Here is a 14,538-nt window from a genome sequence, read left to right on the forward strand (position 1 = left end):
GTTAGAATACCACACTGAAGGTGATGAATGGGATGATGCAGATAAAGAAATTCTTGAGATGAGAGCTTTTTTGAAAAAATCAGTTAAATCAGTGCTGTTTTACTAAGAAAATAAGTTTTCCTGTATAGATATTAGATTATGTCAGATAAAAAAAAAGTGTTCTATTTTTAGTTTCTTACAAATGTGTGTTTGAGAAATGTATTTTTATCACTCAGGAAGTATTATGGCAGTGACAGTTTCTGATCCTTGTGCACCAAGGAAACAAAATAGATTTGTTGGAATCTGTATCATAAGGGAGGGACATGGTCTTCGATCATTTTTTACACTCCGCAATGTTGTTAATAATCAAGGTGAGACTTTTTTTTTTTTTAAAGTTGATCTTGTGTTTTAATTTAGAAATTGAAGTAACCAAGAATTATGAAGGATTATTTTATTTCTACAAGGCAAATGAAAAATCTTTATTTGGATCAGCATGTTTCAAATTTGGTATGTTTCCAGACCTCTTTAGCTGTATATGTAACACCGAATGAACCTTTGGGTGTTTCATTCACCATTTATATTCCCCTTTTTAATGGTTATAATTTGGCCAATCAGCAATAACAAGCCACGCTGTCTGTGGTCCTGGAGACCAGTCATCTCATTTAGAAACTACCTGATCGTAAGTTGTGAGAGGAGAGAAAACTTTGAAGCTCCCATTTATTGCTGCAATTATCCAAGGTTTGTTGGCTTATTGTGAAAATACATCTGATTTTGTAATTTTTAATGCATCATCTCTGTCATTGCTCTAGCTGTACTATAATGTTTTGTCTTCCTGAATGTCAGCTTTTGAGAGGCAATAAGGAATATGCTGAATTATAAACTTTGGCTTCGTTGAAGTCATCTTTATTTTAATTATTGCTGGGTTGTCTTGAATGTAATTATTGTTTCTGTCTACCTATAGGTTTTTAAACCTACTTATAGTATATGACTGCAAAAATAGTGAGGAAAAAGCTAGATGTTACAGATTTAGGAAGTGGGTGGCCTTTAATGGAGGCTTTTTCTGACAGGTGACTATGTTACTCTGTGTCATAGTTCACACTGAGCTAATCAAAGTGACTATATAAGCTTCTTGCTTTTTCCTTTGCATGTCCATGGAGTTTCCTTTCTAACCTTTGTTTGATGGCATGATTACATATTTCATAGCAAGCCTCACTTATAAACATTAAATCTACTCTCTCTCTAACTAGGTAGTTAATTGTTACTTACAATTGGAAAATGTAGCCAAAATTGCAATTTCAAATGATCATAAATGTTCGAGTATTTATGCCTAAAAAAAATAAAAAACCCTTGAAATTATTTTTTGCTGTTCTATTTTGGTATTAAATGCCCTATTTCAGTGTTCAAATTCTGCAGTTAATGTTCTGCAGAAATAGGCAATATATCAGGAAATTTTGCCACCCTGAGGTATGCATTATGTGTTAATAATTACAAATAAAATTCAAAATTATGCAACTAAAAAACTTTTATATGCAATGAGAAATGTTTATTTAGGAACTGAAATCAGATACGACTTGTACAACCCAACCATTCAAAAGATTGAAGTCCTACGACTAGAAAAAAGATTAGATGACCACCTTATCTACTTACGTGATGCTCTACCTGAATATTCAACTTTTCCATTTGACATGGAACCCGAGGTCCACTTGGAGAGTAATCCTGTGCCTGTTAATCCCATCAAAGTAATAATATTTTTCATTATTTTCTTCTTGAGATGGTGCTTCTCAACATGTAAACTCAGTTTTGTTCGTTGTTACATGGTACAAGGAGCTGTAACATAACATATACCCAAAATATTTATTTTCTTTTAAAACATTATGTCTGAATTTTCTTTCAATATTTATTTAACAGGCTTATTAGTTAAAATATCCATAATTTTAATTTCCTAGGAAAAAAAAATGGGATGAAGAAACCTAGTATAAGTTTAAATGTTTTGTAGGTGAAGTTGAAACCTCGTCCATGGTATGCTCGATGGGAAAGGTTTAACCTGAAAGGAGTAGAAAATCTAGGCCTACCAGAGAGATTTTACAAACGAGCTCAAGAGCTAGCAATGGAATGGCAAAAGTATGATATGATGAAAGAATATCGATCCACTATTTCTTTGGAGGAACAAGATGAGATCTGGAAGAATGTACATCAACATAAATTGAAGATGGAACAAGCCCTTCAACAAGATAGAAGAAAGAGGACAACTTTAGCAAAAGTCTAAGATTGTTGTTTTTTTATACATAACTGTAACAACATTTTTTTCATATTTTGTACCAGCTTCACTATAAAAGATAATCAGTAATCTTCAGAAACTTCAGTTAGTGGTACAGTATTCTTGTAGGTTTTGTATTGGAGGTATTCATTACCCTCACTTACATTTTCCAAGTTATCTAATTTATGACATAGAGTAACCGATTTCTTTTGTAGTTGTTACAGCATATGAGTAGAAATTTCATAGGTTTATTGATCCATCATCAAATAATCTTTCTGTTATGTCAAATTGGACAAGGCTTTCATGATGTTTAAAATATTCTCCACTCCTTAGTGATGTTTCTCCTAAACCCACAGCATAAAATACTGCTTAATAGATAATTTAAACTGTGTAAATAATCAGCTGCTGATACTATTATAAAGTGTCTAATAGCTTGTTACATGAAACGATATACAAACATGAGAGAAAATGCTGTTTAGATTAGTATTTGAACAGTTCAGTGTTTAAAGAATAAAAGTTTTAATACATATAAGGCCCACAACAAATGAATATTTAGTTCTCCATATGAAATATATATAAAGTTTTGCTAGTGGAGGAAGAATTTATGTACAGGGTGTAACAAAAGTCTGGACCCATAGGGAAAAATGCACAATGGATTCTTAATTTATTTATTTATTCAAATTGCATGACATTAACAGCCATATACTAATTAGTTCTTGATATATTGTACCATCATGGTATTTTCTTTAGTAAAATATGTATAACTGTCATTAGAAATGTGTTTAACTTTAATAATATAATGTCTATTTTCCCTATGGGTCCAGACTCCTGGGACACCCTGTACATTGTTTATAGACATCACAAGATCTTTTCACTTAAATTCAAACTGCTTACAGAATGACCATTTAATGCACACAAATGAGCATTTCATTTGTATTAGCAATTTGTTTACATTATATACTATTTAACTTGCTGTACCACCTCACAATAGATAATGTCACCCACAGACACAAAAATGATATGATTTTTCCTCATTTGTGTTTAGAGCTTCAACAATCTGCACTCATGATTGTGCTTTAAGACCAGAGTTAACTTACCTGAAACGTAGCTAAAGATAGATGACATAATCCCAAACTTATTGATAGATTGCACAAAAAAGATAACAATAAATTTAAAATGTCATCATATACAAAGTTAAAGGGAAATGACAAAATTGATAACATGAGGGATTGTTTCTCAACATGAAGAGGCAACATAATCCAAAAATATATAGAATGTAGTGTAACATTCTCTCTGTGTTGTAAACTAAATAATTTTCTCACAGGTATAAAAGATAGAATAGAAGTTGATAAATGTAGGATTAACCAAATTTTTTGTGTCTGAGGTCAAATTTACATTAGTCAAACCTGGAGAAATTTGACATTTAGGAGCTAGGAACAAAAAATGCAGTAGATAAATATAAAGTAATGAGTCAGCTTTAGTAGAACAATAACTTATGACAAAATTCTTAAAACCATGATCAAAGAAAAGAGATGAGATTGCCTTAACAGAAGTTTAAACTATGCAACTTGCATTGAAAAATTCACCAAGTACACGCACAGAATGTTGTAGGACAGGTTGGATTTATATACATGGTTAAATAGCAAAAAGTTGAGAATGAATAACATGGTGAAAGTGATGAATAAGCTGAATAACTTGATTAAGAAAAAAAGAGGAAAGTTTAAAATGTAAATCTAACAATGAAATTCCAACCTTGGAGGATAAATATAGTACTGTCGACCCTAAAGTTGTTAACTTATCAAATGAGAATGTCTCATTTAATCAAAGGGAAATTTTAAGTATAGACTAAAAATTTTCAGTTAATAATTTTTCAGAGAGAGAGAGGGGAATTTATTGTGGCAACAGGAAGATGTTTAAAATAGTAGCAGTTAATGATAGGATGAAACATAAAGTTATAACAGAACTAGCCAATGAATTATTGAACCAAAAAGGTAAACCTAAACTTAATTTAAGTAAGGATAAAGTAGAACAGTTATGGGCTTTAAAAAACAATGTAACTTTGTAATTATCAAGACAGATAATGGAAGCCACGTTGTAATTTTGGCTAAAACAGTTTACAAACAAATAAAAAAAGGGACCCCATCACCTTGGTTCATAATAAGTTAAAAACTGCAGTAAAAAAATTCAGTCTTTTGATGCTGAAAGAAAGAAAGGACTTTGTTTCCTCAAGATTTATTTTACCCAATTTTCCACATTACCCAAAATCCATAACATTGGTACTCCTTTTTATCCACGAAAGAAACCACTGCTTTTGGGCTTTTTTGAAGTATTGACATCATTACCTGTCTCCCTCCTCAAGTCTATACCAGTTGCATTTCAATTGATCCTCCATCACATTCACAGCAGTATCTACTATATCTGGTACGTTCACTGCAATATTTAACTTTTACACTTTAAAGGACCCATAATGCACTAATAAATAAAATTGAATATATTCATAATAGATCATGTATTCAGAATGCTGAAAAATATTCAAGTAGAAATATCTGATGATTTTTACATGTATCGAGTAACGTAGTAGAAAACTGGCATGCAGTAGTGCAACCTTATTATTTGTATTTGTTCCACACACATATGTTGCCTCAATTGTAGAGGTTAGTGGTAGCCAGAAATATAACATTTCTAACTTAGTAGCTGCTATTAGTTTAATTTAAGTTTGTAGTTAGTGGACCATAAGGTGAGATTAACCTAATGCATTGTAGTCTCTGATTGTTACTGCTTTTCACAATAACACTTAAAATCTACACTGTAAAATATATATGTGATATTCACACACAAGTTAAGTACTATTTAGTTGAATGAAAGGGATTAACAAATGAAATTTGGTAGAATATTTGATGACACACTGACTGCTGACAAGTACAGGCACATTCTTGTGCATCTTTCCATTCCCTGAGGAATACAGCTCATTGTGCAAGAATTCATCTTTCCACCATGACAATGATTCCAAGCTTACACCAAATGTGGTGAAGCAATGTTTTGAGTCCTATGAAACACTCACAACTAAGGCTTGGCCTGCACAAAGTCATAACAAGTATAGTCTTAGAGCTGTATGGGCTTATTTAAAAAGTGGGAAGGTCAAAAGGTGACCATCTGGCTATGTTGCAGGGAATAATACAGGAAATTTGGAACAAAATTCTATAATTGTACATTGATTACATGTATTCAGGATTAAAACAAGGTATAATGCATTGTACAACTTACCGGCTTTTCTGTTTTCTGGTGTGATGTTTTATGCTATTAAGGAATTTACCATCTAATTGCTATTTTCTATTTGTGATTCTAGTATGTATATTGCTCGTGTATTTCCATAATTATTCCCATTACTGTATATGTAATAATGTTTAGTTTTCTTTACATTTGAAAAAATTATGAGTAGTTAGTATGGCACTCTGGCGGTGGCAGTAAACATGCACCACTCCAGGTCTTAAGGGTCATTGAACATAGAAGTTCACTATGGCATGAGGGGTAGAACAGTTAATTGACCTAATTAATTAGATATACATATTAATTAATTCAATTTGCATATCAATTAAATGTTAATCATGCAATTAATTAATATATCATTAATTAGATATTAATTTTCATTTGCATAGTATGTAATGACAGATAATTAAAGGAAGTGATACTAATTATTTAACATATATATAAGCCAGTGTGTGTCAAGTCACTCTTGATTTCTCAAAATAGGAGGAGTCATAAAAGCCAAAATGCATTTATCCAGATATAAAAGCCAAAATGCATTTATCCAGATAGAATAGTTTGATTACTGCCTGCCAATTATGAATTTTAATGATGGGGGTGCCAGGGGGCCATGAAATTTTATAAATGTAGTGTTCATTGGTATAATAAGCCTAAAGTAAAGACGTAGTGTGTGATCACCTAGCCTACAGCCAAGTGCATAAAATTTATCATGAAAGTAAAAATATTGATTCAGTTTTAAACTTAAATCATTTCTGAATTAATCTCTTTTCTGTTATATCACAAATGTTTTTAATAAAAACATACCTCTTTAATCAACAGAGACTAAATTAAGAAATCAACAAATATTTTTCCAGTTTTGTTGTCTATACATTTCATTTTATACTTTCATTACATAGACTAAAAACAATATTAGGTTATACTTTTGTTACTAATTAACATGACATAAAAGCCATTGTTGGAATGTAGTGTTACCAAAACACACTGGCTTTTCTATATATTACAGGTTGTTAATCTACCTGATTTTTACCAATAATTATTCTATAAATATGTCACAAATTCATTTCATGAATGATCTTAATTTTGATTGGCTCACAAAGGAATTTACTGACGTTTGACTGCCTCAACTGCACTTTTCTGCCTCTTGCAAAATGTATTTACTTCAGTTAGCTATGAAATATGAAGGTAGGGGTGGTAGTACTTAACCCATCATTTTTGACAGGCTATAGTTGACAATAATTATAGGCTTGCATGAATAAGTCACATCTAACTATAGTATGCAATAACAGATACTCATGATGTCACACCAGTTATTGACAACTATAGTGTGTTTGGAGTTTCACATAAATCAATCATATCTAATTATAGTATGTAATGACAGATTCTCATGACTTGATGCCAATTATTGACAATAATTGTAGATAATTATAGTTTAGAAGGATGTCATAAAGCACAATTATAGTGTAAAGAAATAACAGTTGTGTGTGTAATGACAATAATAGAAGATAATTAAAGAGTAAAAGCAGGACATGATGTTTTCAATTTACTGTAGGAGACTTGAATAGGGGTTTACATTCATTCTGTCTACAACTAGTTCAAGAGAGAGAGAGAGAGTTAACTTCATATATCATCTTCATTATGGAAAACAAAGGTAAAACGAATTTTCGTTAAAAAATGTTCTGTTTTCATTACTGTTATTTCTATTGTTTTATACATATTCCATTCTTATTGTTTAGAAATAACTACATTAATTGTGACTAATACATCTTTCAGTTTCCATCATATTTTCTTTAATAGACATCTTGTAAACTTCCTTCCTCACACGTGGTGCAACGATGTGATTCATTGCATGTATTTCAGAGAGACAAACCATCAGAATATTCTCATGCATATCCACTGTAAAAAGCCTGGCATATTAATTGTTCTATTTAATGAAGAAGTGAAGATACACATTCGTTAATATAGAGACTATGGAAATGGCAATTTATATCCTACCAAAGAAGGCTTAACTTTTATGCATGTTGAATGGCAAGAATTTAAATGATTGATACCAACAGTGACTAGGGCTGTACACCTGAAATCCAATGAGGACTCTGGTCTGTATAATCATAAAAGTATTATTAGTGTTGTGTGCAACAAGTAAAGAAATGTTCTATTATGTTTACAACCCAATATAATGTTAATAATATATCAAGTCTCATAACTTTAAAAAAGATGGTATGGTTAATGTGAACAGATTTGTTTTATCGCTTTGTGGTTAAATCAGTTAAAACAAATTGGATCAAAAACTACATGTAATTGACTTAATGATAACATTAATAAATTGTTATTTGAAGTTTATACTAAACATATATTCCCTGTCATACAAAAACTTAGGAGAACTGCTGGGCTTGTGAAATCGATTATCTCAGTCAACATTAAAGGTATCTGGTTATATCTATGGACTGCTCTGAGTCAAGTGGATAAAAACAAAATAGCAGGTGTGATTTTAAAAATATATATCTCATTGATTTTTTTGAAAATAGTGAACTTATTCAAGAGCTATTTGATTTTCACTGTAAAGAAAGAGGTTAAATGTATAGGATTGAATAATTATATTCTATATCATTACTAGCGTATAGCCCATCAAAAATGACAGGGCAAGTACTACCCCCTCACCCCCACAGTATACCCTAACCTCAAATTTCGTAGCTACTGTATTGCTCCCGATATTTTTATAAAGCTTACTTTATGTGACAGCAATAGTAATCCAACATATAATCCTCTACTGTAATCCACTTTTTACTTTCCTAACATAGGTAGAAACATGTTATAGAACAATCTTGAAACCTGATTCATCACTCAACATAATTCAAAATTCATCTTTATTTCGTATGAGGCATGGTTTTAAAGTAACAACTATCAGTCATCTAAGTGTCGCTTTTTGATTCCATTGTTATCTATATCTTGAAAGTTGTGATTGTCAAACTATATGCTGTGTCCTTTACCCACATAGATGTAGTCAGATGACTTCTCTTAGCTTCTACATCATAACTCGGTAGTGTTTCTATGTATGGCTTATAGGCATAGAGATAGTGAGGTGAAGAAAAGAATTTGTCATTCAGATGTGCAAAATAGAGATTGAAGAAATTGATTGAAAGGAACGGATTTCTCATCATCAGTTTCTATGTCTGTTCCATCACATTTAACAATTTTTACCTTCACATGCAGATATGAGTGCCAGATCTATGTATTCATCTCCCAATCCTGATATAGAAAATTTGATGGGCTCACTTTCAGTCACCAATGACAGAGAATAATATTCCATCCACTGACCCTCCTCAATCACTATTTGTTTAGGAGGAAAAGAGAATAAGTCTAGCTCTGACTTTGTACACTGATAGGACTTTTCTTGGGATAGAAGGGACATAATTACTTACAGGTTTGATGTTCCCTATCTCTTAGTTGTAGTGATTCTGAATGCAAGACCTTTGTGTCTCTTCTTTTTGTTAGGTAATGAAACCACAGCCAAACAAAGCATTGCGATGGCTGTTGGACGGTGCTGACGTAATGTGATTTCTGCCCAGTGCTCTGAATGTCAAAGCGAAGAAATTCAACCAAGCACGGGTAAATGGCTGGAGTAACTGTCTCTCTTTTTTTTTTTTAAATTCAACAAGGTAATATAGATGGAACTGAGGAGAGGTGTTGTTCCTCAGATCCCTCCTCAGTGTCCCTGCGTAGGCGTATAGGTAATTCAACCTTCATTTACTGTAATGTATGCAATACTAACAGTATTCAACAGTGTAGGACAGTAGAAACTTATTCATTACGTGATATATTCTTGAGAAATGTTTTATAGATTCTTAAGGATTTTTCCATTGCATGAAGTATGAAGATCTAAATTTGTTTGTATGTGAGATTTATTTGATACATAACATATATGCTATTGCATGAAATTCCTCCTCGGCATCCTATTGATAAGGCCATAAACTGAATCGTTTTACCGGGCCATTGCCGTAGACACCATTGAGTGATACTATCCTTGCTCTTATAATAGTTGATTTTTACTATCATATCGGGTATTTAGATATTCATAACCCGTTTCCCAGGATACAACTACATCGATAATGTGAACTGAGTTCTCGTCGATAAGTACAATATCAGGTTTGTAAAGTTCACCTAATTTAGCATCGTATATCCGTGGCTCTTGAATCAGGGATTTATATCTCTTAGTTTTTCTTAAGGCGTCATATAACTTCTTGCATACTAAATCATGGCTTATAATACGGGTGTGGTGGGTGGAACTACAGCAACTACAAATGTGTGCCAAGGATTCCACTCTTCCAATACATCCAGCTTTGCAGTTCTTGATCTTCCATGATATATATTGCATCTTGTTGGAAGAAGACCATATCTGAGTTTAAGTAGACAGATAAATGTAGATCCGGGGGCAACTCTTGTTCCTGCTGATAATAGAGCATTAACTGGTGAACCTTTTATTTTTTCAAGTCCCCGACAATTAGCATCTTGATGTAGCCTTTCTCTCCACTTCCTCTTAATGCAGAGCTTGTGTGCTGCATCTTGTTGTTTTTGTATGAATTCAGTAGCAAGAAGGGCATTGATGACAGGGGAGTTCTTTTTCTCAAGATTTCTTAACCACTTAATGATGATATGTGGAATTAAATCTCTAAAGTTAATAATGCCAAGACCTCCTTCAAATGATTTAATATAAAATGCTGCATTCGAAGTATAATGGGGTAGTTTGCATATATCCTTGATTTTATTTCTTATGATTCTATCTAACAAATTCAGATCTTTAGCACTAGGTTTAGATAAAGATAGCACGTGTAGAAGACGAGTAATGTAAAACTTGTTTAATATAAGTAGCTTCTGTTGGGACTTAAGACAAGCATTTTGAATCTTCTTGATGTCCTCCTCAATTTTTCTCATATAAATCTTTAAGTCAGCTCTGCCACTAGGAGCAAATCTAATACCAAGATAGGTAATAAATACATCCGGTTGTAGTTGGCGAATAGGATAATCTTCTATCGTGGACTGGGTTAAGGTCTTAACCCTTGTGGCATTATTTTCGGGACATAAAGATGTAACACATATATTATAATTTACTTGAAGAGTCCTCTGTAAGAGAAAGGTAGATGAAATATTCAATTGATGATTCATACCCACCCTGCTCTTAGATGGTGATGTCATCAGCAAAACACAGAACTAGTAAAATCTTTTGTTCGATGTCTATACCGACATAAGGATTGAGTTTGCAGAATAATTCATCTATTACCATATAGAATATAATAGGTGATAATGGATCACCCTGTCTGACTCCTCGTCTAATGAGAACTTCCGTTAACTTAATATTCTTTAACGTTATATCTGTAACACAGTCCTGATATGAGTTCATAATATATTCACACATGCTATCACAGATGTTAAATCTTCTAAGTGCTCTTCTAATGGAAAGATGTGAAATGGAATCAAAGGCTTTGGAAATATCTAAAGACATAATATGTATTTCTTTCGAATTCCTACGAGCGGTTTTAATAACATAATCCAAAAGTGAAGTGTTTATAGATGTTCCATCATAAGGGATGAAGGCCATCTGAACTGGATTGAGGTGAACATTTCTGTGAATTCTATTGGAGAGTAAAGAGTGATATGTTCTAACTATGGTTGACATTATTGTAATGGGTCTCCAGTTTGTAGCACGACATAAATCACCCTTTTTCAGAATTAAAATAGTCCTGCATCTCTTCAAACGTAGAGGATGGTTATTATACGACAAGAAGGAATTAAATAAAATGCATAAAACTACTTGTGGAATAATCTTAAAATCTTTTTGGATAATTACATCTGGTCCAGGAGACTTCTTCTTAATATTTTTATATAATATTTTGATTTCATCCATAGTAATAATTCGGTAAGAGTCATCAATAATGGAGCTCTTCACATCTGTTATTGGATGGTCGTCAATAGGAGATGGTGATGAAAATAATTTAGCATAGGTTTGTGAAACATCATCTTCCGAAGGTAAGGTATCCTGATCAGTCGAATCTAAAATCAGATGTAACACCCTTTTCTTATTATATTTATATAGGTTTTGCATATTCTTAAATTCTTTCTTAACTTGAATGTTCTTGTTATTTCTTTGTCCTTTAGTTTTAGGTTTACCACGATGATCCTTCAAAAAGGTACGAGTTTTCTTCCCATCAAAGAATTTGTATATAAAATCCAGTAAAGAATTACACATTTTCATGGGATTATGCTGTTTATCTTGAATTACTTCTGCAACACTTCTCCAATTAGGTGGTAGTTCTGAAGATAATAACGTGATATAGTCTAGGAAAGATAAGTTCGATGATTCACTCTCATAAAATAGATCAGGAACGAAATAATCTTCGGGTTCAATGTAAATGGTCGAACAGTCGTCATGGTGAATACTATTTGCAGATGAATTATTAACTATACTCGTCATATTTACAGAGTTAAAATGAGTACTGGTCATTTTTTCATGTATAGGTGAGAGAGTGAATAATAATCTACGCTGCTCCTGCACTTTAATTTTATGCTCCTCACTGGATCTTACCTTTGATTGCTTCACGGGTACGATCAGGAAATTTTGAAGCTAAAATAATATTTATATTAGGAGTGTCTGGGGGTAATTTTTCTTCATTAGACCATCTTGCTCTGGAACGAAGTGTCACAATTGTTTCGTTAAACTGGATGTTTAAGTCTATGATGTTGGGCTAAACCTCTCTTGGTACCAAAACTCTTTGAACAATCATTACATTTATAGGAAAGGGCATGCTGATTAACATTAACAGGTCCATTGCATTTACTATAGTGGCCGGATACACTGAAAATGCTGCTCCATTCTTTCTTGCACTTACTACAAATATATAGAACTCTTAATTTGCTGTGGTTAGATTTAATATGTCTTAGGAATTCACTATGTTCCGTAAACGTTCTTTGACATAAGCATACATTACATTCTGATTTATAAAGGTATGAAATGGTGTTGGCAGGTACAAATCTTTTGTCCGCGCCGGGTCACGTAGTCAGTCTTCACTTTTACTTTCACTAACTTACTTACTTGCTCTCTGTATCTGCATGTATTTATAACACATGGCAGAGAAATCTAGAAATATCTAGCCCTCTAGTTACAATATTCACATAACGAGAAACACTTAAAGCTTTGAGTAAGATGATGTCAACAATATTACAAAAGCCTAATACAACAATTAAACTGCATACACAAGGTACAACTCATAAAGAGTTGTGTAACAAAATGTGTCATATCTATCACTTTTAATATACTTAACTTTTACCACTTGTTATGAAAACACATACAACTGATCCATGCCAAATAAGGAGTAATAGAATTATACATAACATTTTATGATGGCAGTTGGTTCAGATCATCTTGGATGATCCAGCTATTAAACTTATCTGGATACCCTTTCCATTTAACGAAATACTGTTTGTTATTGCCCTTTCCTCATTCATGTAATATTTCTTCCACAGCATAGACATTGTTGGGGGACTTGATAAAGTGTTGTAACTGAGATTCATAAAGCGTTCCATCTAATACTTCTCTGAAATAGTCTTGCAATTTGTACACTGGGGAATTTTTCACCAATCTCTTGTGCATTGTAATTATTTCATCTGTCCACCCAGGCATATATCCTTTCTTAAATTGACGTTTTGCTTTACTAATTTGGACTTGATTACCCACTTGGAATCGAAATTTAACTTTTGTGGATGGTTTGTAGAATGTTTTCCACACCACAGTCTGATTAGAGTGATTAACATCTATTGGTCTCATTTTAATACTGTGATGATACGAACTGTTATAGGTACTGACCAAATTTTTCAGCACTGTGATGTATTTGTATGTTCAATGTTTCATGATAAGTAAAATAATATATTAAACATTCAACTATAGATGCTTTTGTTTCATTATGTGTAGTAAAGAAGTAAATGTCTTGTTCCTCGAGATAAGTTTGGAATGCACACTTAGTAAACTCTGTTCCAGCATCACTTTGAGGTTTACAAGGTTTTCAACGCTGTTTTAAAATTTGCTTGAAGACCTTTACAAGTGTTGCTCCTTTTTAATCTTTGAGTGGAATAACTCATACCTATTTAGAAAGCACATTCACACATGTCAGAAAATAGTTAAACTGATTCTTATAGTGACTTAAGTTAGCTAGATCTACTAGATCAGCCTGCCACTGTTAAACAACACAAGAAATGATCACTCAGTTTCTAGAAAAATTACATCTTATGGATATATCTAAGGTATATATGTATCTTGATGCCTTAACCAGTGCTTGACCTGATTTAGACTGAGGGGTTTATCTAATGCTTTTACTGACCTATGTAAAGTCTATACTCTGCCAGAACTAGCAAGATGTGTATTATTATAATAAATAGATTGTAGAGTTTTATCCATATTAGACATTATTTACTATGTCTGATTAATTTGAACCAACTTTTTCTATTTAGTTTACTATCAGCACTGTCTGTATCAGTAGTTATAATTTGGCCTTTTCAGCAGGTAAATTTAAATCATAGATGACTGATGATATTAACAGGGCTACAATCAAGAAAAAATGATTATGTAATACAATGTTCAGTTATTAAAAATGAGCCCACTTATATACAGTGTTATGTTTTAGAATTTTGAATAGTCCAAGCTGAGTTAACTGATAATTTAAATTTAGTAGTTAAATTGTACTTTGGATTTAGTATTTAAATATATGCTGATATATTAGTAAATTTACAATATTTACCAACAAGATTGAGACACACCATCTTCGTTTTTAACACAAATATGTTTCAATATACACACAACAATACAATTTATAGTAACAATTATTACAAATAGTTATTACAAACAAAGATTTATAAACAAAAGTTTCACAAACTTACAAACAATATAAAATCTTCTTTCTAGTTTGTAACTCCCTTGATAAGATATCAAGGGTTAATGATGAGCGAGTTAATTACGAGTTGATGTAAGTACGATTCGTCGAGAAGCTAGCTAGCTT

The 14,538-nt window shown here is 32.3% G+C and overlaps 1 protein-coding gene and 1 long non-coding RNA gene across 2 annotated transcripts in view; both read left to right on the plus strand.

The window, feature by feature from the left end:
* The window catches only part of LOC106472293 (39S ribosomal protein L19, mitochondrial-like), a 43,863-nt gene extending 37,921 nt beyond the window's left edge, over window positions 1-5,942 (plus strand). The window contains exons 4-6 of the mRNA XM_013932926.2: window positions 216-350; window positions 1,531-1,718; window positions 1,976-5,942. Coding sequence (XP_013788380.1) covers window positions 216-350; window positions 1,531-1,718; window positions 1,976-2,245 — 593 coding nt within the window. The 3' untranslated portion in view covers window positions 2,246-5,942. The remainder of the gene's footprint in view (window positions 1-215; window positions 351-1,530; window positions 1,719-1,975) is intronic.
* Window positions 5,943-6,605: 663 nt separating this feature from the next.
* The window catches only part of LOC111089094, a 14,581-nt gene continuing 6,648 nt past the window's right edge, over window positions 6,606-14,538 (plus strand). The window contains exons 1-2 of the long non-coding RNA XR_002613437.1: window positions 6,606-7,148; window positions 7,874-7,977. This is a non-coding gene — a long non-coding RNA (uncharacterized LOC111089094). The remainder of the gene's footprint in view (window positions 7,149-7,873; window positions 7,978-14,538) is intronic.

Source organism: Limulus polyphemus, unplaced genomic scaffold (assembly GCF_000517525.1).
Source record: "Limulus polyphemus unplaced genomic scaffold, Limulus_polyphemus-2.1.2 Scaffold5223, whole genome shotgun sequence".
Taxonomy (NCBI): Eukaryota; Metazoa; Arthropoda; class Merostomata; order Xiphosura; family Limulidae; genus Limulus; species Limulus polyphemus.